Raw genomic sequence first — 25014 nt, 5'->3', positions numbered from 1 at the left:
GTTGAGGCAGGAGAATTGCCTGAACCCAGGTGGCGGAGGTTGCGGTGAGCCGAGATCGCGCCATTGCACTCCAGCCTGGGTAACAAGAGCGAAACCCCGTCTCAAAAAAAAAAAAGAAAGAAATCACTGATGGCTTTGTGGAAAAAAAGCAGAGACATTTCCCAGAAGTAGTAATTTCAACAATTTATAGTCCAAGTGATGGAGTCTACATATAAGACAACAGTTGGCCTTCTCACCAATCATGTGAGGAAAGGCAGTGTTTGGATACCTGTAATTTACTTTAAAACATTTTCCCACTGTGCATGTGCAGATGGGTTTGTGACACTGATTGACTCCACAGGGTAGTGGGAACATCCTCCTGCTCCAGCACTCTGCAAGGCCACACAGCAGCAGGCAGCAACTCCAGAGATGCAGCTGATCATTTTCTCCAATTAATACTAATGGACGAGCTAATTAGCACAATGAGCATTAAAACTGTTTTCACTGGTAAAAGTTAGTGACTTATTAGCATAAAAGAAGCGAAAATGAACAATGGTTGTGAAATTAGCGGTATTTAAACTCTGGAAATTAGCTCCAGTCTCTGCCTGGAGTATCTAGCCTCCAGCTCCTAACAGCGACACTCTAACTTTAATTCCCTAAATCCGTCCAGCTGTGAAAGGATCCAGCTGTAAAATCATAGTTGCTCTTCTGGTTGCCTGATACCATCTAGAAGGGTAAAATCCCGCCATCCTAGACTGGAGCAAAGCTTTTATATTGCATGCAGAGAGAACATCCAAAGGCCAGGAAGCTTGTACTTCATGGAGTTCTCAAGTGGGCTGTTTCATAATTGTGTGTGTCTGAGTGTGCCTGCTTGCTAACCGATGTTTCAGGGTGTGGTCAAACGGATCTGAAACTTGTTTTCTTTATACAGGGTGGCGAGGCTCTGGGGGAAGAACCCTCGCCCATCTCTGACCATCGGCCACCAGCAGAGCTACCAAGGGAACCTACTAGGAGTGCCTGATCAAGCTGGCCCGGGCGCAACTGGCAGGCGCCGTTACGCCGCGTTGCCCAGATCCGAAAATAGATGAAGCCTTTGAAAGGCTGAAGAGCCCGACGGGGACAAGGTGTGCGGGCCCCTCTCTCGCTGGCCTCCCACAGGCTGCAGGCCCTTGCTCCAGGGCCGGGCCCTCCCGTCCTCTCTCCAGCCACCCGCGCCCTGGGAGCTGGCTGCGCGCAGCACTCACTCACCCTTGTGGCAGTGGGACAGGAAGTAGGCGCGGGCCCTCAGGTTCTCCCTGTCGAAGCGGTCTATGGAGATGGTTGGATACTCGGCCATCTGTCCCTCGAAGGAACTCATAGTGCCACCGATACCAACGCCGCGGACCCCACACCCGCAGAGGAAGCCCAGGCCTGCCCCTACCGCGCCACCACTTCCGGGAAGCTGAGCGCCGCCTCGCCATTGGCCGGCCGAACGCAGCCGTGTCCAATGAGAGAAGCCAAGAGACCGGGGGCAGCGCCAAGGAGCTTCCGGTAGGGCTCCAGGCGCCGGCTGCCTGGGGTTTAAATCGCCCGCGCTGCGCCGCACGCGGTGGGCCCTGAGTCCCGCCCAGTGCAAAGCTCGTTCCTGCCAAACAAACGCAGGTGTTGCTCTGGTTAGGAGTTGCCGGTGTCTGTGCAGGTGCAGTCGCGCGAACGGAAACCGAAACTTCCAGATCTGGCGGCCCCAGCCGATGAGGCGAGCGGGCTGCGGAGCTGCCCTTAGAAATCATTCTTGGTTCCGCTTCCGTAGAAACCAGAGTTCAGTTCCCCCCTCTTTCTCTTCTCTTCCCAATTTCTAACCTTGTGGGATAACCGTGAGGATTGTATGAGAAAGTCTGTATCTAACTCATGGTAGATTCAGTAACTATGAATTCTCTGTTCTATTTATATAATCCACCAACTGAATAAGCTGTCTCTGCGTGATCTTGAGGCAAATAAGATTCCAATAATGTCTCAGCTGCTCCCTCTCTCCTGGCCCCCCCCCCCCCCCCCCACCTTTTTGAGCTATACTTTAGGAAGTTATTGATAGGAGGAAAGGTCACAATTTTTTTGACAACCAAAGCAACTTTATGAAAAGGTTTGTTAAAGTACTGTATTAAAATTCACCAAATAACCACAATTGAAGAAGAGAATTAAATAATAGCAATAATAGTAAAAGCAAAACGTTATAATTTGTAGTTGCTATATAATAAATTTTGTTTTGCTGTGTGCTGTTTAATATAAAACCTAACCCCCAGCTCTACTTAAAATTAACTCCCTGTAAAACCTGTCTTTTCGATTCTCCCCACATTCTCAGCAAAGTTCCCAGGCATCTCAAGGCTCCTGTTTTTCTTGCTGACCAGCTGCAAGGTCACAGGGCAAGATAACACCGAAAGAATGTACAATGCGTTTCTCAAAATGCTATTTCTCAAATGTAACATACATCACAAAACATGTTACAAATTAATTAACTGTTCTTTGTTCTGGCTTCTGTAAACCTGTTAAATGCTATGTCATCCTGGATGTATAAAAAGTACCCCGTTTTCTTTCTCCTTTGCTTAGCCTTGGATAGTAATTTGCTGAGCCGGTGGCCACTTTCGTAAAATCCTTCTGTTTCACCCAGTGGTCTCTTTGGTCTCTTGAATATTCTGCAATACAATGATGTTTATTGTGCTCCTTCCTATCAAATCTCCTTCAACAGTATAATTAAACAGCCTAGAACACATTGATTGAGTGAGTCAAGATCTAGTTCTGTGGCCCAGGCTAGAGTGCAGTGGTGCGATCTCAGCTCACCGCAATCTCCGCCTCCCTGGTTCAGGTGATTCTCCTGCCTCAGCCTCCAGAGTACCTGGGATTACAAGTGCCTGCCACCACACCCAGCTAATTTTTGTATTTTTAGCAGAGACGAGTTGTCACCACATTGACCAGGCTGGTCTTGAACTCCTGTCCTCATGCAATCCGCCCACCTTGGCCTCCCAAAATGCTGGGTTACACACATGAGCCCTACCAGGGCTCCATAACACTTGAAGTCCCATTTTGTGCACAACACAGTGACAAGCCTTTGGGTAGCATTCACACTATCTGGAGACAACATGTTTGCAGAATATGGCAAACAAAATCAGAGACGCAAAGTAACATGAGAATAAATCCAGGAAGAAAGATTTCCGACCAGGGAAATTAGGAATCAGAATACCATCCCGGGCGGGCTTCGCCTGTAATCCCAGCACTTTGGGAGGCTGAGGCGGGTGGATCACCTGATGTCAGGAGCTCAAGACCAGGCTGGCCAACATGGTGAAAACCTGTCTCTACTAAAAATACACGAAGTCGGGAGTGGTGGCACATGCCTGTAATTCCAGCTACTCAGGAGATTGAAGCAGGAGAATCACTTGAACCTGGGAGGCAGAGGTTGCAGTGAGCCGAGATAATGCCACTGCACTCCAGCCTGGGCAACAGAGAGAGATTCTGTCTCAAAATACAAAACAAGGCCAGGCATGGTGGCTCACGCCTATAATCCCAGCATTTTGGGAGGCTGAGGCAGGCAGATCACCTGAGGTCGGGAGTTCGAGACCAACCTGACCGACATGGAAAAACCCCCTCTCTACCAAAAATGCAAACTTAGCTGGGTGTGGTGGCACATGCCTGTAATCGCAGCTACTCAGCAGGCTGAGGCAGGGGAATCACTTGAATCTGGGAGGAGGAAGTTGCAGTGAGCCGAGATCATGCCATTGCACTCCAGCTTGGGCAAGAAGCGTGAAACTCTGTCTCAAGAAAAAATTAAGAAAGGGAAAAAAAATGTCATCCCTAGTGATATTCCTGCAATCATGATACTCAGAGTTCTATTTAAATACAAATTCCCATGAAATCTTGCGGAGGGGGAGGAGAGGTGACGTAGAGAGGTATAGATAACATAATTACTAATTTAGGTAAAATAGCCTGCTAGTATACTATTGGCAACACCTTCGATGGTCTGTCTTAGAACACATGTGAACAATTACCCTGGCAGGGTTATGGAGACCTAACAACAAATTCTGATGTGAGTCTGTTGTCTGAAGAATCTCACAGACTTTGGAGCTCCAGGAAAGGCAGGTGAGGATAATGCTTGTGATCTTATATATTTGCTCACTTTTTTTATCTCCTCCTCTTTCCACAATGGATGCAGTACAGACAAAAGGAAATAGAGTCAGAACAAGGGAAAGATAGGGTAGAAAATAGGCAAGATAGGTAAGCACAGCCCAGACCAACCTAGTGAATCAGAAACTCTAGGAGAGTGGGACCTGGCAATCTGCAGCTTAACACACGCTCTAGGTGATTCTGATGGATCATAAAGTTTGAGAACCACTCGATTTGAATCTAAAGAACATTCAAGTCTGGGCGCGGTGGCTCATGCCTGTAATCCCAGCACTTTGAGAGGCCAAGGAGGGCAGATCACAAGGTCAGGAATTCCAGACCAGCCTGGCCAACATGATGAAACCCCGTCTCTATTAAAAATACAAAAATTAGCCAGGTGTGATGGCGGGGCCTGTAACCCTAGCCACTTGGGAGGCTGAGGCAGGAGAAACACTTGAACCAGGAGGCAGAGGTTGCAGCGAGCCAAAACCACACCATTGCACTCCAGCCTGGGCGACAAGAGTGAAACTCCATCTAAAAATAAATAAATAAATAAATAAGAAGAACACTCAGGAAGTCTGGGGCAGGAATCCAGATAGGAAGCTGCTGCAATACTGCAGGAAATGGGATGGTGAAGCTTAATTCATTCAACAAATGTTTTCATTCATTGACCATCTACTGTGTATCAGACACTGTTCTAGACACTAAAGATACAGTAGTGAGCAAGGCAGACAGAAAATGTGGCCCATCCTGGTGGCTCATGCCTGTAATCTCAGCCCGTTGGGAGGCCAAGGCTGGTGGATCATCACTTGAGGCCAGGAGTTGAAGACCAACATGGTGAAAACCCATCTCTACTAAAAATACAAAAAAAAATTAGCTGGGTGTGGTGGTGCACCTGTAATCCCAGCTACTTGGGAGGCTGAGGCATGAGAATTGCTTGAACCCAGAGGCAGAGGTTGTAGTGAGCCAAGATGGTGCCACTACACTCTAGCCTGGATGACAGAGTGAGACCCTGTCTCAAAAAATTTTTTTAAAAAGCAGACAAAAATCTCTGTGGAGGTGGGAGCGTATATTCTAATGAAGGTAATTATTGTCTACCATTTAGGTAGTTCCAGATGTTATCAGTGTTTTCTACTGACTATTTCACCCTCACATCCTACCTGCCGATCAGATAGGTGCACTTTTTGTCCTCATTTGACGGTTGACAAAACGGAGGTTAAGTACCTTGTCCAAGGTCATGTTTCTAGTAAGTAAAGCCCAGATTCAAATCCAAGAAGGCCACCATACTTTTAGTCACTGCTCTTTGACAACACACTGCTAGCCACCATGCCATGCGTCCTCCACAGCACCAGAGGGGCAGTAGTGACATATACTCATTCAAAATATATCCCTTTAGCACCTACTGTGTGCTAGGCACTGTTAGGCAAGTGTGGCTGCAGCAGAATGATCCAGGCTACAGAGGAAGGAGGAAGGGTGTTGTGTGCAAACCTTACACGGCTTTGCTTACCCTGTAAAGCCTCTGGTTTTCACTCTGCATAAGATGGGAAGCCACTGCCAGATTGTGAGCAGAGGACTGACTTTTTTTTTTTTTTTTTTTTTTTTTTTTTTTTTGAGACGGAGTCTTACTTTGTTGCCCACGCTGGAGTGCAGTGGCTCCATCTCGGCTCACTGCAACCTCCACCTCCTGGGCTCAAGCGATTCTCCTGCCTCAGCCTCCTGAGTAGCTGGGATTACAGGCATGTGCCATCATGATTAGCTAATTTTTGTACTTTTAGCAGGGACGGGGTTTCACCATGTTGGTCAGGCTGGAAGACTGACATAATTTGACTTAAGTTTTAAACGGACTGCATTGACTGCTGTATTGACAACAGATTATACAGGGGGCAGAGGGAGCTGTTGGGAACTGTTGTAATTACAGAGAAGAGACAAATGATGATGGCTGGGACGTGAGTAGAAGCTATGAAGTCAGCAGGCTGCACTGATGGATATGGAAAGAGAGGGCTCTATGCCTCACCAACTAAAAGACATGAAGAAGGAGCAGGGTTTTTGTTTTTGTTTTGGCAGGGAGGTGTTTGGGGAGGTTGTGTTGGAAAACCAAGTGGATGCTGAATATACATTGGATATACAAATCTAAAGTTCAGAGAAAGATTGGGCTGAAGAAATAAATTTGGGAATTGTAAGTAAATAGTGTGTTTTTTTGTTTTCAGTTTATGTGTTGCCTTTGTTTTAATATGACTCATTTATTTACAAGTTTATATAATTTAATTTGTAATATGGCTTGTGTGTGTTTTTGTTTTGTTTTGGACAGGTGCCCCAGGCCCTTGTCATCTTCATGCTCATGGCTTGTATTTAAAAACTGGCTCAAAAAATTCCTAAAAATTTAATTACAGAGTCATGAGAGCTCTAATGAGCTGGCTCCAGCCCACAGCTGTTCCTTTCTTTCATTCAACAATTTCACAAATCCTGATGGCTCTATGTTCAAAACATGTATCTTGAATCTGATCACTTTTCGCTAAAATAGTACTGTACTATATTAATAGATAATGCTAGAAAAAATAATTAAAGCTATAGATACCATTTATTGTAGGTTTACTAATTGTCAGGCACTATGGCGCCTCTCTGGATTGGTTCATTCCCTGCAAATAGATGATAGGAGATACGTACTGTGAGGAACTATAAACGGCAGTAGTCTCCGTGCTGTGATCCGCTTTCCTAGGGAATTTTTTCTGGAACTCAAGCAGCAGCAAATAACCCATTTCGCCCTCCGTCTCTGCTCCGGGGTAAGCCCTGGCAGCGTTCCTACCTGGGACCTGCATTGGCATAGCAAGTTGGGCCAGCGCTCGCTCCAGCCCCCGAGCACACGCACAGAAGCTCGCTCCCGGGGGCGGGGCCTGGGCGAGATGGGCGGGGCCTGAAGTAGCCGGGAGCTCCTGCAGCTTCACCGCGTTGCTAAGAGACGCGAGGATCGCAGAGGCCACAGCAGTTGGCTTCTCGCTGGCCCTGCCTGCGGATCCTGAGTAGAGAACGCGAGCACCGCCACGCACGCCTGCGAGCTCCCAGGCGCCCCCGGCCTCTCCTGTTCGGCGGAGCGAGGATAACCCCGGAGAGCCGGCCCCAGGGGTGGGTGGATGCGTCGCTGGGCCCTCCCCGCCAACCCCTGCGCCCCTGCCGTAGCCCCGCCCCGGAAGTCCTTGCGCCGCCTTCTCCGCTCTGTCGTTCTCTGTGGTCTACTGAGGTTTTCCCAGGAGATCCCGTGGTTTTCATGTCTCCTCCGTGTTTTTCAAGGGGGAGGGCCTTCCAGAGTCTCAGGGTTCGGTTCTCCCGGAAGCTTCCCGGCTGCCCCGCGATCCCTTTGGCTTTAGGGGCCGCGACTCCAAGAGCTCTCTGATGCGGGCCCTTGATTTTGGAATACTGTGCTTTGTCCATCCCAGCTTTCTCCAGGCAGATATCACCTCCCACACAGTTGGTGGTTTGTGGCAGAAAGGAAGTTGGAGGGATGGGGACTGCTAGCTAGCTGTGGGGTCCGGAAGGGAGCGGCTTTGTGCTGCACACCTGCAGGTTAGCACGCCCAGAGCAGGGACCGCCAGGCTTGCTTTTGGGAACCACTTTTGTCTTTCATATGAACGCCCAGCGACAGCGGACGGGACTTTAAGACGTTAGAGACTATCTAATGCTTCTCTTTCGGTTCAGGAAACAGGCACAGGCATGTTCATGGCCTTGTCTAAGGTTACCAGCTGGTTACAGGGCTCCTGCTGCCTCTTACGAACAGGAATAATCTAATAGGAGAAAAAAACGGACTCTTAGGGAGGCCAATGTTCTTGAGGTTTTAATACTACTAAAAGTAAACGCACTTTTCAGAGTGAAAGTGACGTACAAAGGGAATTTGGGATGACTGACTACCTCAGAAGCCTGTGTTACAGCTTTAGATTGTCAGGGCTTTGAGATGGTAGGTTTTCATGACCTACACGAAAAGCCTACAATAAATGCTTCTCAATTTAACCATGGAGTTATGTCCCAATAAAGCCATGGTAAGTCGAAAATGCATTTAATGCACCTAGCCAACCTTAAACGTCTTCAGAACACCTTACCTAGCCTGCAGTTTGGCAACGTCCTCTAACACAAAGCCTATTTTATAATATAGTGTTGACTATGTCATGTAACTTATTGAATACTGTATTCAAAGTGGAAAACAGAATGGTTGTATGGGTACTCGAAATACAGTTTCTAGTGAATACGTATTGCCTTTGCACCATAGTAAAGTGGAGGTAGGAGTTGAATCATTATCTGTATGCATATAAACCCTAAGTGTTTAATACAATTCAGTTTCACAAACCAGAAACTCAGGCAATGCCGTTGTTTGTGGAGATACAACTTGGTATTTTATACATAACATGTATGTATGTGTGTATGTATGTATTTTTCTTGCGGCAGGATCTCTTGTCTCCCAGGTTGGAGTGCAGTGACTTGATCACAGCTCACTGTGGCCTCAACCTTGGGGGCTCAAGCAGTTCTCCTACCTCAGCCTCCCCAGTGGCTAAGACTACAGGCATGGGCCACCATACCCAGCTAATTTTATTTTTTGTAGAGACAGGGTCTCCCTATGTTGCCCAGGGTGGTTTTGAATCCTTGGACTCAAGTGATCCTCCCTGCTCCCTCCCTCTTTCCCCCTCCTGTCGCCGGGCTTCCCAACCGCCCCCTGACTCTTCTCTCCCACTTTTCCGCCCGTTTGGACGGCGCCGCGACCTCGCGGTAGGGGTCCCCCGAGGCAACGCCGCGGGCTCTGGGGGCCGTCAGGCGCCCCCTGCCGGCGTCTAAGGCCATATCACCCTGATCTCGGAAACTAAGCAGGGTCGGGCCTGGCCAGTACTTGCATGGGACACCGCCTGGGAAAACCGGGTGCTGTAGGCTTTTGGCTCCGCGCTCCCTCCCACTTTCCCTCTAGTGTCTCCGGGCTTCCCAACCACTCCTTTTATCTTCTTTCCCTCTTTTCCGCCCGGTCTCAGAAAGAGCTGGGATTACAGGCATGAGCCACTGCATCCAGCCATTAAATGTATTTTTTAATCAATTTTTTTTTTTGGCACAGTTGCCGGTAAAGAAGCCACTCAGTCTGCCAGTGCCGAATATTACTACCAGCAGAATTAGTACTGCCACTGAATTCCTAGAATCATTGAAAAATTTAATCGAGGAATTATAAGTTGATCTTTCCTAATTTTAGTTTCATTTTGTTTTTTTAATAAACTGAAAGGCCAAAAAAAAAAAAAAATAGAATTTGCACCACCACTTATATAGCATAGTTATAGTAGTCACTAGAGTTCCTATTATGGTGAAATTTACATTCATATTCTCTTAGGTATTTTGGGAAACTAAAATTTTGAAATGCTTAATAGTAACTGAAAAATGTCTATTTCTACTGAGAAAAGTGGTGATTTCCCCCAAAGTCCAACTGAATACAGCATATTTTCTGCTTTTCCATTAAATGTAGCATTTTTATGTATAGTTGCCATAATTTTTTGAGCTGAAAGTGACAAAAGGTTATATAGATGACATTCAAGAAAACGCATTTTGAATGAATATGAGCAAAAAACCAAGCCTAAAGCAAAAAGGGCTTGGATAAGACAAAAATTAAGATTGTATTACTACTTTTCGGAAATGTGCTTCATCTGTAAAAGTCCTGTAAGTAATGGTCACCAAACTCATATACAAATATGACTAATTTTGAAAGTATTTTAATACAATGAGTTCACTTTTTTCTTTAATGTTTCTTAGAACCTGTTTCCTGTGTAATATTATTATTATTATTTTAAGCCAAAGTTTCACTCTTGTTGCCCAGGCTGGAGTGCAATGGTGCTATCTCATCTCACTGCAACCTCCACCTCCAGGGTTAAAGGGAATCTCTTGCGTCACCCTCCCAAGTTGCTGGGATTACAGGCATGCACCACCATGCCTGGCTAATTTTGTATTTTTAGTAGAGATGGGCTTTCACCATGTTGTCCAGGCCAGTCTCAAACTCTTGACCTCAGGTCTTCTGACCTCAGTCTCCCAAAGTTCTGGGATTACAGGCCTGAATCACCATGTTCAGCCTTTCCTTTTTATACTTTAATGTATTTCTTGAATTTCTTGACCTTTTAACATAATAAGCATTTGTCATTGTGATTGAAAAAAATTCAAAAAATATTAATTTATTTACAGGATCTGACTTTAATATGTTTCAGCCAATAGAAATATTTTATTTATTTATTTAGAGACAGAGTCTTGCTCTTTAGCCTTGGCTGGAGTGAAGTGGCACAATCTTGGTTCACTGCAACCTCCACCCTTCGAGTTCAAGCAATTGTCCTGCCTCAGCCTCCCAAGTAGCTGGGATTACAGGTCCCTGCCACCATGCCCAACTAATTTTTTGTATTTTTAGTAGAGACAGGGTTTTGCCATGTTGGCCAGACTGGTCTCGAACACCTGACCTCAGGTGATCCACACACGCTGGCCTCCCAAAGTGCTAGGATTACAGGTGTGAGCCACCTCGCCCTGCCAGAAATATCATGGAAGAATAGATTCAAGGAATCATGATGAAAATTTTGGACACTTTACTTCAGTTAAATGACTAATACATTTTGATAACAGAAGAAATAGCTGAGAAAACAAGTGCAAAATTATGCCTTTGAAAATCTCGAAGTTTGGTGAATAGACAATGATATGAACTAAAGTCATATATTTGACTTTCTAAGACTATTAGTGACCTCTTACATTGTTTTTAAATCCTTGATCTCAGTACCACGACAGCCATGCAGTATGCATGAAATGCATGTTAGTCTGTCTTCTCACATTCGTTCATCAAAGGATCAGGCACTGCAGTGACCTCAGTACATTCATTGCAGCAACTGAGATGTCTCCAAGTAATTAAGCAGTGAAAATGAATAAACCCTTCCTTCCCAGAAACAGGGAAGAGAGTGAGAAGACAGATCTTACATTCCCTTTTCAAGAGACAGAGAGAGATACGGTTTGGAACGTAACTAAATGGAGTGGTGGTGGATATTTTGACAATCTACTGAACATATTACTGGAACGCTAGTATTTGTATACAAATATACGGCTTTTAGAACATCACTCCGTAACGACAACTCTAACTGCAATTTTATTGATAAAGAATCAAACAGTTTCGTATGTATCTTTCGGGGACTTGGGCTTTTTGTTCATTTGTTACATTTTTATCTCCACAAAATAGAGCATGAATCCTTCTCAATCTTGGAACTGTATGTCTAAAAAACTAATATATTTAATGGGATTCTCAACTCTGTATATAATTTTTAAGTGTTAGTTTTGTTTATTCTTAAAAGGAATTTCAAAATTGGCATTATTACATTATCTGTTAATGTTGTCTTAACATCTTTCAGAAATTGTTGGTAATAAGGCCACTGTAACCATGGCTAGTTCCGACGTGAAACCAAAATCAATAAGTCGCGCCAAAAAATGGTCAGAAGAGATAGAAAATCTGTACAGATTTCAACAAGCGGGATATCGGGATGAAATTGAATATAAACAAGTGAAACAAGTTTCTGTGGTAAGAACAAACCTGAACTCAAAATGAGTTTCTCAGATGCTGAAAAGTATTTTATAAACAACCAGAGAATAACTGAAGAGAATTCTACTCCAACTCTCTCATTTTATTTATTTATATTTATATTTATTTTATTTTATTTTTTGAGACAGTGTCTCATTCTGTCACCCAGACTGGAGTGCAGTGACACAATCTCGACTTGCTGCAACCTCCACCTCCCAGGTTCAAGGGATTATCCTACCTCAGCCTCACAAGTGGCTGGGATTACAGGCGTGCGCCACCACGCCCGGCTAATTTTTGTATTTTTGAGACGGGATTTTGCATGTTGGCCAGGCTGGTCTTGAACTCCTGACCTCAAGTGATCCACCCACCTCGGCCTCCCAGAGTGCTGGGATTATAGGCAATAGCCATGGCGCCCAGCCAGACTCTCTCATCTTATTAAGTGGGAGAGGCCCAGAAGGTTGATTTGCAGGTAGAGTCGGGGAAGAGGTGGTCATTCAGCTGGGCACATTCAGAATTTTCTATGTTTTATTGAGCAACTATGCTCTGCTAAATGAATCTTTTATGGTAGATCACAAAAGCAGAATCTTTTTCCCTCACTTGGGTAATTTTATTATCAGATAATCAGTTTGTTGTGTAACTATTATTTCCCTCCTGTTACTTTTTATTTTAACCATAAATTAGAAAGAGGTTAAAATTGTGTTTTTTGGTTTTGTTTTTTTTTTTTAGACAGAGTCTCACTTCATCACCAGGCACCAGGCTGGAGTGCAGTGGTGCAACCTTGGCTCACTGCAACCTCCACCTCCCAGGTTCAAGCAGGTCTCCTGCCTCAGCCTCCCGAGTAGCTGGGACCACAGGCACGCGCCACTAATTTTTTTTGTATTGTTTAGTAGAGACCGGGTTTCCAGGATGGTCTCCATCTCTTGACCTCGTGATCCGCCCACCTCGGCCTCCCAAAGTGCTGGGATTACAGGTGTGAACCACTGTGCCCCGCCAAAATTCTGTTTCTTTTTATGGTGATTATACCTTATAAACAAAAGTGTTAGAAAACAACTCCTGACTTTAGGAGTATATTCCAGGCTTCCTTCAGAGAGTGGAGACCTAGCTTTGCTTTACGAAGACTGGAGCAAAGTCTAGATGTGCCTCCCATTTATACCGTGTGATTCTTTTTAACTTATTTATTCTGCTGGCTACTAAGAGATGGATTTTTTTACAAATTCAGTTGACCCCTTACCAATACAGGGAGTAGGAGCTTCAATGCTTCATGCAGTCAAAAATTTGTGTATAACTTTTGACTTCCCAAAATAACTACTGGGGGTAACTCCCAAAAATAACTACTACTTCCTGTTAAAAGGATGACTTGCCCATAGGTAAACAATTGATTGGCCCAGAAATACACTAATATCTTCATATATTTTATGCATTCATGACAAACCTTTTTCTTAATTTTTTTTTATATTTCTAGTCTCTGTGGTTTGCGAGTTTTTTCAAATTGTTGCAAATCTCAAAAAAGAAGTCAACATATTTTTTGAAAAAAATCCATGTATGAATGGACTCCCCAAGTTCAAACTTATGTTGGTCAAAGGGCCACCTGTATTGTAGAATATGACATAGTATTCATAAATATATTTTCATTTTTAGTTTGGGGTTATAACAGTGTTTATTAACTCCATTGTTTATTTTTCATTTTTTTTACTAACTCATTTTTCAGAGACTAATGTGTGGAATTTGTAGGTTGCTATGAGCTCTTGTTTCTTTTTCTTTTCTACTACTCTTTGACCTCTACTTCAAAATTCCTTTAAAAGTACATAGGAGGATTAGAGCGGTGGCTCACACCTGGAATTTCAGCAATTTGAGAGGCTAAGGTAGGTGGATCACTTGAGGTCAGGAGTTTGAGATCAGCCTGGCCAACATGGTGAAAGCCTATATCTACTAAAACTACAAAAATTGACCAGGCGTGGTGGTGCACACCTGTAGTCCCGGCTACTCGAGAGGCTGAGGCAGGAGAATCACTTGAGCCCAGTGGGGGAAGGTTGCAGTGAGCCGAGATCACGCCACTGCACTCTAGCCTAGGCGACAGAACAAGATTCCATCTCAAATAAATAAACAAATAAATAACAAAATAAAATGGAACAAAAGTACATAGGAAAAAGGATGGAGGCAATACAGAACTAAAATGGAATTGCCTTTTTAATAGACATTAATTTAGCAGACATTGTTGAGGTTGTATAACAATAAAATTTAAAATACTGATCAAATGAAGATTGATTACTATGATTTTCATATATCTGTCTTCTCAACCATTTTACTCTATCCCCGTTGCCAAGGATAATTTTCATTACTGTATCATCTATGGCTTTTAAATAGATAAAACACAAGCATTATCATTTTTATGCTTTTTAAAATAAGCTTCATACCTTGCCCTAAGATTGGGAAGCCCCTAAAGATATACAAGCCTCAGTCATAGGTGGCCAGGTGTGGTGGCTTACACCTCTAAGCCCAGTGCTTCAGGAGGCTGAGGCTGAAGGATCGCTTGAGGCCAGGAGTTCAAGACCAGCCTCAGCAACATAGTGAGACCCCATCTCCACAAAAAAATTTTTTTAATTAGCCATGCATGTTGGAGTGTCTCTGCAGTCCCAGCTACTGGGAGGCTCATGTGGGACGATTGCTTGAGTGCAGGAGATCAAGGCTGCAGTGAGCTGTGATCACATCACTGCACTCCAGCCAGGGTGACAGAGCAAGATCCTGTCTCAAAAAAAGAAAGAAAGAAAACAAGTCACAAGAATTTAATGTAATCTCGTTTGAAGTGCCTGACATTACAGTGCTCATAATTTGTTGGGCTGGGTATAGTGGCTCATGCCTGCAATCTCAGTACTTTGGGAGGCCAAGGCAGGTGGATCACCTGCAGTCAAGAGTTCAAGACCCGCCTGGCCAACATGATGAAACCCCCGACTCTACTAAAAAATACAAAAAATTAGCCAGGCATGGTGGTGCACACCTGTAATCACAGCTACTAGGGAGGCTGAGGCAGGAGAATCACTTGAACTTGGGAGGCAGAGGTTGCAGTGAGCAAGATGGCACCACTGAACTCCATCCAGCCTGGACAACAGAGTGAGACTCTCCCTCAAAAATTTTGTTGACTGAAGAAACAGTAAGTGTTTAGTGAATGATGGCTTTAATTAATCTCATCATCTTGGAGTCTAACATAAGTAACAAGAATAATAAAACCTTATACAAGTCAAAGTATGTGTGCCTTAACAAAAAGAAGCACAGGGATTTAGAGGAAAACAAAATCACTTCCTTTTGGGGACAATCCCCAGAGAGGGCTTTATGTCCCCAGTGGCATTTGCAGTGGGTCCTTAGGGACACAGAGGATGGTGACTGAAGGCTTGCTCTGGCTGGAATGTTTCTACCAGTGTGCAGTGGTTTGAGGGTTTGAGAGAAGTTGTTTTTCTGTAGCTGGTGGTACAGGGCTTGCTGACCTTCCCTCCTGAAGAGAACATCCTTGAACTTGAGAATCTCATTCCATTCCACCACAGTCAAGTGGGTTTCCTAGATCAAATGGAAATGATTAAGTTGAAAGTCAAGAAGAAAAAAGTTCAGATGTGCCAAGGGGTATCAAAAGGAAAAATGTTTCTGGGCGCGGTGGCTCATGCCTGTAATCCTAGCACTTTGGGAGGCTGAGGTGGGTAGATTATGAGGTCAGGAGTTCAAGACCAGCTTGGCCAAGATAGTGAAACCCCCTCTCTACTAAAAAAAATACAAAAAATTAGCTAGGCATGGTGGCAGTTGCCTGTAATCCCACTTACTCAGGAGGCTGAGGCAGGAGAATTGTTCGAACCTGGTGGGGGTGGAGGTTGCAGTGAGCTGAGATCGCACCACTGCAGTCTAGCCTAGGTGACACACTGAGACTCCTTCTCAAAAAAAAAAAAAAAAAAAAATGGCTAGAAGTCAACAAGCATAGGACCAACATAGCTGTCCTAAGGATTATCCCATAGAAAGTAGCTTCAGATGATCAGAAGAGGCAGTGCTTGTACTGTTTCCTCACTGGATGAGATGGTTTTCAGGATCCTAGTAAAGAGAATCTGCTCCTGGCCCAGGAGGGGAAGAGGGCAACACTCCTTTCCCTGCTGAAGGCGTTGGAAGCCACACAGGCAGGTGTGGCCTCAGTGATGGAAAGGACTGCTGGTTTTCTGTAACGTACGTCATAGGGCCTGCCAAGGCTTCTCAGAGATGCTGTTACCTATTCTTGCTAATTCATAACTAAATGAGACGACATAAAAAATGAAGATGTGTTATTAGAAAAGAAAAGACATTGGGGACACAGATGGTATTTTCCTCTCTACTTCCTACTGAAAGCTGAGATTTATTCGTGGGGAATAGAACAGGTGCAGGACTGCCTGTATAGATCGTGTTGAAGAACAGGATTTGATTTTCTAAAACCTGGATAATGAGTTTTTGACCATGATAAAGATTCCACAAAATCTGAAAGGAACATATTTGACAGTAGCAAAATACATTAACCTGACTAGGAAGGCATAACATTGAAGAGGAAGCGGGGAGACAGATCTCCAAATTAGATCAAGCCAAACGATCAAGTAAACCAACCAGTATGTTATATACAAGACAGAGTGGTAGGAGACGGCCGGGCACAGTGGCTCACGCCCGCAATCCCAAACCTTTGGGAGGCTGAGACAGGAGGATCACTTGAGCCCAGAAGTTTGAGACCAAACTGGGCAACATATAATAATAATAATAATAAAGAATGGTAGGAAAAGTAAAAAAAGATTTTTGACACTTTGGGAGGTTAAGGTGGGAGGACTACTTGAGGCTAAGAGTTTGAGACCAGCCTGGGCAACATAGTGAGGCCCTGTCTCTCCAAAAACAAAAAGAAACCTTATCTGGGCATGGTGGTGCATACCTGTAGTTCCAGCTACTCCGGAGGCAGAGGCTGGAGGATCCCTTGAGCCCAGGAGGTTGAGGCTATAGTGAGCTATTGATCACACCACTGCACCCCAGCCTGGGAGACAGAGTGAGACCCTGTCTCAAAAAAAAGAAAAAATTTCAAGGTGAACTTGAAATTGGGGCAGAAGGAAATGTGTCTACACCTTTGGATAGTTCCTGAGTTGCTTGCTTTACTCCCTGTGCAGTTACCAACAATCAGCAGGCAGTGCTTTCAAAATGGGGCCTGGGCTTAGACCTGATACCCTCCTGGGGTATTAATTTTAGAAGTTATAGTGTTTGCAATCTTTTGTAAACATAAGAAGAATGAAGTTTAGATTACTTTGAGTGTTTTCACTTACTGTGGCCACAGTATTGAAATTTAAATCTAGAAACTGGAGCTGGGTACAGTGGTTCAGGCCTGTAATTCCAGCACTTTGGAAGGCCGAGCTGGAAGGATCAATTGACCCTAGGAGTTTGAGGTCAGCCTGAGCAATGTAGCAAGACCCTATCTCTAAAATAAATAAAATAAACCTAGAAATTGGGCTATAGAGAAAAGCACTGAATTAGCTGTCTTTATTATTATTATTATTATTATTATTATTATTATTATTATTTTGAGACAGGGTCATGCTCTGTCGCCCAAGCTGGAGTGCAGTGGCATGATCTCAGCTCACTGCAACCTCCACCTCCTGGCTTTAAGCAATTCTCCTGCCTCAGCCTCCCAAGTAGCTGGGATTACAGGCACCTACCACCATACCCAGCTAAATTTTGTATTTTTAGTAGAGACAGGGTTTCGCCATGTTGCCCAGGTTAATCTTGAACTCCTGACCTCAAGTGATCTGCCTGCCTCAGCCTCCAAAGTGCTGGGATTACAGGCATGAGCCCCGGCACTCAGCCTGAATTAGTTGTCTTACAGTATAAGGCTGCAATGTAAGATGTGTCTTGTGGGTATAACACTTTAAAAGCTCAAGCATTTTAAAATCTAATCTTATACTTTGTTGGTGTGAATCATACTTTTTAACTATTTGAGAGGAAAATATGAGATAAAAATAAAGCTGGTGTTACAAAATTTGTATTCTGGTTCTTGATGTGCAGGTAGACCGCTGGCCAGAGACAGGATACGTGAAGAAACTTCAGAGAAGGGACAATACATTCTATTACTACAACAAACAGAGGGAATGTGACGACAAGGAGGTCCACAAAGTGAAAATTTATGCTTACTAGCCTGTCTTCTTGGTGTTGCTTGTCGATTACATTTTAAGAATTGATCATTTCCTTCTACATTGTGTAAATGTTTGTCATTTTATGAAATAATGCAAAATGCAGTCTTCAGCTTAATGTTTGGTGAAACACAAAGCCATGAGAATTGGTGTCTGTTCATCACCTTGTCCTGTTCTAGGAACTGGCTGCAGATGCATTAAAGTTGTACCTTCTCGGTCCTGATCTTCCTGTCCATTTTATTTTATTTTGAGATGGAGTCTCACTCTGCCACCCAGGCTGGAGTGCAGTGGTGCGATCTCGGCTCACTGCAACCTCTGCCTCCCGGGTTCAAGCGATTCTTATGCTTCAGCCTCCCAAGTAGCTGGAATTACAGATGTGCACCACCACACCCAGCTAATTGTTGTATTTTTAGTAGAGACAGGGTTTATCACGTTGACAGGGTGGTCTCAAACTTCTGACCTCAAGTGACCCGCCCACCTCAGCCTCCCACAGTGCTGGCATTACAGACATGAGCCACCACGCCTGGCCTCTGTCCATTTTAACTGTGGTGTGATCACCATTATGTTTGAGAAAACACCTTTGAAACCATCCAAATGGTTAGGCTAGCAAAATGTTTTCTTATAGCAGATAATCTTAGCGCTCCACCTACACCCGCTCCCAGCATTCACGTCTTTACTAGAACATCACTCTGAGATGCCAGATCTGGGTCTTGTGGCCCAGGGTCTTTTTCTTGCCCCTGGAGTCCTTTGCCTCTTGCTGGGCAAACTGGAAGTGCCAAGGAATAATGCCCGCCATGGGAGAAGTCCTCCACTAATGACTGATGGGAAGTAGAGATAGAAATCCGCCAGCAGGCCAGGCACAGTGGCTCACGCCTGTAATCCCAGCACTTTGGGAGGCCGATGTGGGTGGATCACCTGAGGTCAGGAGTTCAAGATCAGCCTGGCCAACATGGCAAAACCCTGTCTCTACTAAAAATACAAAAATTAGCCCAGTGTGGTGGCATGTGTCTATAATCCCAGCTACTCAGGAGGCTGAGGCAGGAGAATCGCTTGAGCCTCAGAGGCAGAGCCTGCAGTGAGTGGAGATTGCAGTCTGGGCCACAGAGTGAGACCCTTTCAATCAATCAATCAATCAATCAATCAATCCCCCAGCAACCTCACAGCACAGGAGGAATAAGTCTGAGGTATATATTTGACATTGGCTCCAGGAGCTTCTCCAGGAGGAGTTAAGCTTTGATTACCTGTCATAGTACCCAACTGGATAACGTACTGTGTTGAGTTCCTCCCTGCCTTGCCGCTTCTTCCACCCTTTACCTATGGTTCTTTCTCTCCTGAATAACCTCCCTGTACTTGAAGCCTTATCTCAGGGTTGGCCTCTAGGTTCCCCCACCTAAGACAACGAAATCCCAATGCTTCCTGGAATCGCTATAGAAACAGCCTACGTGTTGATTCAAGAGGCTTTCTGAATCAAGGAAGGCAATATTAACCTTTAAGCCTTAAGAAGTCCTCTTCTCAAAAATTAGTGAGTCTTCAGTGCTTCGAGATCAGCTAGATACAAGATCCTTTTCATTTGAACTACTTTTTCACTGCAAGTTCTGATCACTTGCAAGTTCTGATCTTTAAATAGATTTTTGTCTTTTGGGGTTGCTTTTTTGAGACAAGGTCTCCCTCTATCACCCAGGCTTGAGTGCAGTGGCACATTCATGGTTCACTGCAGCCTCAGCCTCCTGGGCTCAAGGGATCCTCCCGCCTCAGCCTCCCAAGGAGCTGGGACTACAGACACATGCCATTATGCCCAGCTAATTTTTTCTTGTTGGTAGATATGGGTTCTGCTATGAACTCAATCAATCCACTCACCCTGGCCTCCCAAAGTGCTGGGATTACAGCATGAACCACCGCACCTGGCCTGAATAGATTTTTGGATAGGGGCTCATATCTGTCAATTCATTCAACTTTAGCTCCCATTTTCCAGAACCACTGTCTTTACCCTGAAACTCCATTAGTTTTCCCAAATCAAACTCCTGCCTCTTCAACTGCCTTTTCTTTTCTAACACACATCATGGTAAGGATGGATAGATTGGCTAGGTTCTTTTATGCCTTTCCCAATACAGTCTGGAATTATCCAGCTTACCACTTCTCTCAGGCCTCTCTGGTCATGATTTTTATCACCTTCTTCCTGATTTGGCAGATGCTGAAGTTTGAATGTGTCCCCCAAAGTTCATATATTGGCTTAACCTCCAGGGTAACAGTGTTGAGAGGAAGGGACTCATAGGAGGCACTAATGTCATTATTGTGAGAACAGGTTTGTTATCATAGGAGTGGGCTTGTTATAAAAGTGAGTTCAGGCGGGGCACGGTAGCTCACGCCTGCAATCCCAGCACTTTGGGAGGCTGAGATGAGGAGGGAAATTAGATAGTAACAATGGTAGTCTGTAATTGCTGCATAATAAAATAAAGTTTACTGTGCTGTGTTTGATATAAAAGCTAACTCCCATCTCTGGTTAAAATTAACTCCCTGTAAAATCCATCTTATCTGTTCTCCCCACGTTCTCAGCAAAGTTCCCAGGCATCTCAAGACTCCTGTTTTTCTTGCTGACCAGCTGCAAGGTCACAGGGCAAGATAACACCCAAAGAATGTACAATGTGTTTCTCAAAATGCTATTTTTCAAATGTAACATACATCATAAGACACTTTACAAATTAATTAACTGTTCTTTGTTTTGGCTTCTGTAAACCTATTAGCTGCTGGGTCATCCTGAATATATAAAAAGTACCCCATTTTCTTTGTCCAGGGCTCAGCCTTGGGATACTAATCTGCTGAGCTGGTGGCCCCCTAATAAAATCCTCCAGTTTCACCTATTGGTCTCTACAGACTCCTGAATATTCTGCAACAGAGGTGGGCAGATCACCTGAGGTCAGGAGTTCGAGACCAGCCTAGCCAACATGGTGAAACGCCATCTCTACTAAAAATACAAAAATTTGCCAGGCATGGTGGTGTGCACCCAGCTACGCAGGAGACTGGGGCAGCAGAATTGCTTGAATCCAGGAGGCGGAGCTTGCAGTGAGCCGAGATTGTACCACTGCACTCCAGCGTGGGTGACAGAGCAAGGTTCCATCTCAAAAAATAAAAAAGAGTTCAGCCCCTCTTGCGTATGCTATTGTGCTCTCTTGCCCCTCTGCCTTCTGTCATGGGATCAGATGCAGCACAAAGGCCCTCACCAGATGCCAGTGCCATGCTCTTGGACTTCCCAGCCTCCAGAACCATCAGCCAAATAAACTTCTATTGTTTATACATTATCCCATCTCAGGTATTCTGTTATAGTGACACTAAACAGACTAAGCAGCAGACCTGTAGGTGCTGATAAGAGGTCTTCTAAATCTGATGATACTTCCTTTTTCTCTTGGTAAAACCCACTGTAGTAGCTGGAATAATCACCCCTAAAGATGTCCAGATCCTCATCCCTGGAACCTGTGAATATGTTACCTTGTATGACAAAAGAAACCTTGCAGGTGTAATTAGGTTAAATATCTTGAGATGCAGAGGTTATGCTGAATTTTCAGGGTGGGTCCAAGGCAATCATAAGGGTTCTCAAGAGGGCACTGGCTGAGTTGGAGTTAGAGAAAGTGATGTGATCATGAAACCAGATGTCTGAGTGATGGGAGGAAGGAGCCATGCGGAAGAAAGCAGAAAGCCTCTTGAATCTGGAAAAGGCAAGAAAACAGATTCTCTGCCTAGAATCTCCAGAAGAAACCATAACCTTGTTTTTACCAAATAAGACCCATTTCAGACTTCTGGCCTTCAGAACTGTAAGAGAATCAACTAATGTCATTTTCCACTACTCGGTTTGTGCTCATTCATTAAAGCAGCAAAGGACGCCCACACAGATCAGATGGAGCAAATAACTATCCTTAGTCTTGAAGTCAACATAGCTTCAATCATGGGCTTCCATATTTTGGCCATTAGGTAAACTTTGGTTACAGATAACATCCATTCCAAGGAAGTTAGGCAGTCTTTTTTCCTGTAACAGTCCCAGTAATTAGCCTGAAAGTTCTAAATGCCACATCATCTTTCTGCAGCAAGTCTAATCACCTGCCATTTGGGATCCTTGTGACCAGAGTTTTCCCAATGTGTAGTATGATGGGCATAGCTGGTATTTTCACATCATGCCAATCTTTCTCAGAAGATAAACTTTTTTCTTGGCGCCTTTGTGGCCACCTTTTATAAAGGGCTTGTCTCTACTAACTACAGTTCATGGTGCTACCGAGAGAGCCAGCCACACCCACTGCCAGATGCTCTTAGCAGATGTGTTTGTGCTGTGGCGTGGGACTCTGCCCACAGGCTGTGGTCCATATTGGCAACAGCCTCCCTACCAAGAAAACATCCCAGTCCTGCTGAATGCCAGATGCTGGCGCTCAGCACCAGAGTGTCAAGTTTTGGTCCCAAACCAGGAATGAATGAATATTCCTGAAGAACTTCTTTTGCTCAGGGGCCAGAAACCTTTGAGCTTGCTCCCCTTAAACTGCACATGGTGACACACATCAAGCCAGCAATTGCTCTTGAACCATACATTCCCCAAAGATCAGTGCTTCTCCAACCTGGTTGCACACTGGACTCTAACAAGGAGCTTTTTTAAAAAATTTATTAGACAGAGTTTTGCTCTGTCACCCAGGATGGAGTGCAATGGAGCAATCTCAGCTCACTGCAACCTCCACCTCTCAGGTTCAAGCAATTCTCCTGCCTCAGCCTCCCAAGTAGCTGAGATTACAGGCACCCACCACCACGTCCGGCTAATTTTTCATATTTTTAGTAGAGATCGGGTTTCACCATGTCGGCCAGGCAACTCCTGACCCCGTGATCCACCCACCTCAGCCTCCCAAAGTGCTGAGATTACAGGAGTAAGCTACTGTGCCTGGCCACAAGGAGATTTAAAAAAAATACAAATGTCTAGGCTCCATCCCCTTACAGTTAAACCATAGTATCTGGGGGTAGGACATTGGTTTTTATGTTTAAAAACCAAAAGCAAAATCTCCCCAGGTTATTTAAATGGTTAAAAGCAACAATCGAGATTGAAATCTGTTGCCCTGGATTCCTGTTTTCTATAGAATGATGAGCCAAAATCCAACCATCTCCTGGCTGCCACCCATGGGCCTAGATCCTAGGTAAGTACTTGGAACATACAAAAACATTTTCAGGCATGCCTGTCGGGAGCTTCTCTGGAAGAGTGACTGTGCAATTCATCGTAATATCTTACTGCCCCAGTCATATATCATGAGTGCGTGTGGTTGAGGCTCTTGGCCAGCACATTAAAGATAAATTGCAGTAGGGTTTATAAGATTCTCTGGCTGATTTCTATAAATCAAAATGATTGAGTTTTTCTTCTATGAAGATCACCAAAGTGTTGACTAATTTGAGACCTGTACTACTTTCAGCAGTGCCTAAGTAGATCAGCCTCCCCAGGACTGATTTGTGGAGGGTCCAAAAAAGCTCTGGATTGAGTGCTTTTGAGGAGTAGAGGTGTCTCACTCAGTTCATTCAGGCTGCTATAACAAAATACTATAGGCTGTTGACTTATAAACAACATAAATTTGTTTCCTACAGCTCTGGAGGCTGGGAAGTCCAAGCTCAAGGCACCAGCAGATTCTGTGTCTGGTGAAGATCTGCCTCCTAGTTCATAGACACCTGTCTTCTCTCTGTATCCTCTCATGGCAGAAGGGCTAAATGAACTCTCTGGGCTCTCTTTTATAAGGGTACTAATCTCATTCATGAGGGCCTCATCCTTGCAACCTAATCACCCCCCAAAAGGCCCCATCTCCTAATACCATCATATTGGGGTCTAGGATTTCAACATATGAATCTGTGGGGAGCAAAGACAGTCTATAGCAAGGAGTAGTTCTCTGCTTATCTTGATTTTTATCTATGACACAGCGAGGATGAAATCAGGCTGAAAGTGTACTCAGCAAAGAAGCAATCATTTATGTTTGTCAGGAGAAGGAGGTGGATGTTCTTTTTGTGGTTTTCACTGGGTTCTTGTTTCTGTTCGTGTTCAGATATGATTATGAGATGGTCTTTTGTATTACCCAATCACAGGCAGAGTGGCGTAATTTGATGTTGGTGTTCTAACACCAAGGCCCTACCTGTGAGTCACGTCCATATCATTTGACATCTAAGATGGTCATTTATTTTTCAATTTGCCCTTGTGACGGAGGAAAGGTAGTGCTGGGCTGTAAGACACAAATCTGTGGTAGCCAGGTGTGCCCTACTGTGTTGAGAGTACGCTGATCAGAAAGTTATCTGAGAATGTCTGTTTCTTTGATTAAAGGATGAGATGTTTATCGATGTCTCCTTATATGTTCCTGTTATTAATGTTTGTGCTTCTTACTAAAGGTTGAATAGGTGATGTGGCAATGGCTATGAACAGAAGGTATCAGCCAGCTGCAATACAGGCAATTACTAGAAGGAAAATGTTATTGACGTTTCTCTTTTTGAGGCAGTCTTCCTCTGTCACCCAGGTTGGAGTGCAGTGGCAAGATCTCTGCTCACTGCAAACTCTGCCTCCTGGGTTCAAGCGATTCTCCTGCCTTAGCTTCCTGAGTAGCTGGGATTGCAGGTGTGCACCATGACACCTGGTTAATTATTGTATTTTTAGTAGAGACGGGGTTTTACCATGTTGGCCAGGATGGTCTCTAAGTCCTGGCCTCAACTGATCTGCCCACCTCAACCTCCCAAAGTGTTGGGATTACAGACGTAAGCCACTATACCTGGCCTCAGTTTTTCAACAGACATTAAAGCCAGAGGTCTAGATGACCAAACAACCAAACCCAGGCTGTCGGAAACATTTCCCCAAGTCTAGTGGGGTCTATTCTAGACAATCAGGTGGGCTTTTTTTTAGTCTAATCACAGATTGCTTATCTGACTGGTAGTAATTACATCAGTGTAGTAAGAAGTCTTTGAGTATGAAGCATCCCTGCTTAGTGAATTTGTCTAGTTACTTGGTCCTCCAGACCAGAAATAGTAACAATATAAGTAGTAGTACTTTAGAAGGATACAGACTTTTTGGAAATAGCAGTATTGCTTTCCTAAAAATAAGGCCAATGATTGGTCCCTTCCAGTGGGGTTAGATCTTCTGAATGGAGTAAAGTGGTTTCTGCAAAGCAGGCTGGAGTGTATCTGAAGGAAACTGATTACTTTTTTTTCTAA

General features: G+C 44.4%; 2 protein-coding genes across 9 annotated transcripts in view; one reads left to right on the top strand and one right to left on the bottom strand.

The window, feature by feature from the left end:
- The window catches only part of DCLRE1C (DNA cross-link repair 1C), a 52026-nt gene extending 50247 nt beyond the window's left edge, over positions 1-1779 (bottom strand). For 2 of the 7 annotated variants that reach the window (XM_037739013.1, XM_017529803.1), the window contains exon 1: positions 1228-1759. In XM_037739013.1, the coding sequence (XP_037594941.1) occupies positions 1228-1336 (109 nt within the window). In that variant the 5' untranslated portion in view covers positions 1337-1759. Of the gene's footprint in view, positions 1-1227 lie in introns of all 7 variants that reach the window. The other 5 variants (XM_037739011.1, XM_037739012.1, XM_017529802.2 and 2 more) reach the window with 4 other exon arrangements.
- A 4151-nt stretch (positions 1780-5930) lies between these two features.
- MEIG1 (meiosis/spermiogenesis associated 1) lies at positions 5931-18039 on the top strand. 2 transcript variants are annotated; one of them, XM_017529800.2, is made up of 3 exons: positions 5931-6280; positions 11490-11656; positions 17693-18039. In XM_017529800.2, the coding sequence occupies exons 2-3, from the start codon at positions 11519-11521 to the stop codon at positions 17819-17821; spliced, it is 267 nt and encodes an 88-aa protein (XP_017385289.1). In that variant the 5' UTR covers positions 5931-6280; positions 11490-11518; the 3' UTR covers positions 17822-18039. The 2 variants fall into 2 exon arrangements, with proteins under 2 accessions (XP_017385289.1, XP_017385288.1); XM_017529799.2 differs by lacking the exon at positions 5931-6280 and adding an exon at positions 7052-7224.
- Positions 18040-25014: the final 6975 nt, after the last annotated feature.

The sequence above is a fragment of the Cebus imitator genome, unplaced genomic scaffold (genome assembly GCF_001604975.1).
Source record: "Cebus imitator isolate Cc_AM_T3 unplaced genomic scaffold, Cebus_imitator-1.0 Scaffold61, whole genome shotgun sequence".
Lineage (NCBI taxonomy): Eukaryota > Metazoa > Chordata > Mammalia > Primates > Cebidae > Cebus > Cebus imitator.
The sequence above is the reverse complement of the archived record's forward strand: the minus strand, read 5'-3'. Positions and strand labels throughout refer to the sequence as shown.

Coding starts and splice junctions, on each gene's coding strand:
- MEIG1 (XM_017529800.2), top strand. CDS start 11,519: ATGGCTAGTTCCGACGTGAAACCAAAATCAATAAGTCGCGCCAAAAAA. Junction 11,657..17,692: donor AAGTGAAACAAGTTTCTGTG/GTAAGAACAAAC, acceptor CTTGATGTGCAG/GTAGACCGCTGGCCAGAGAC.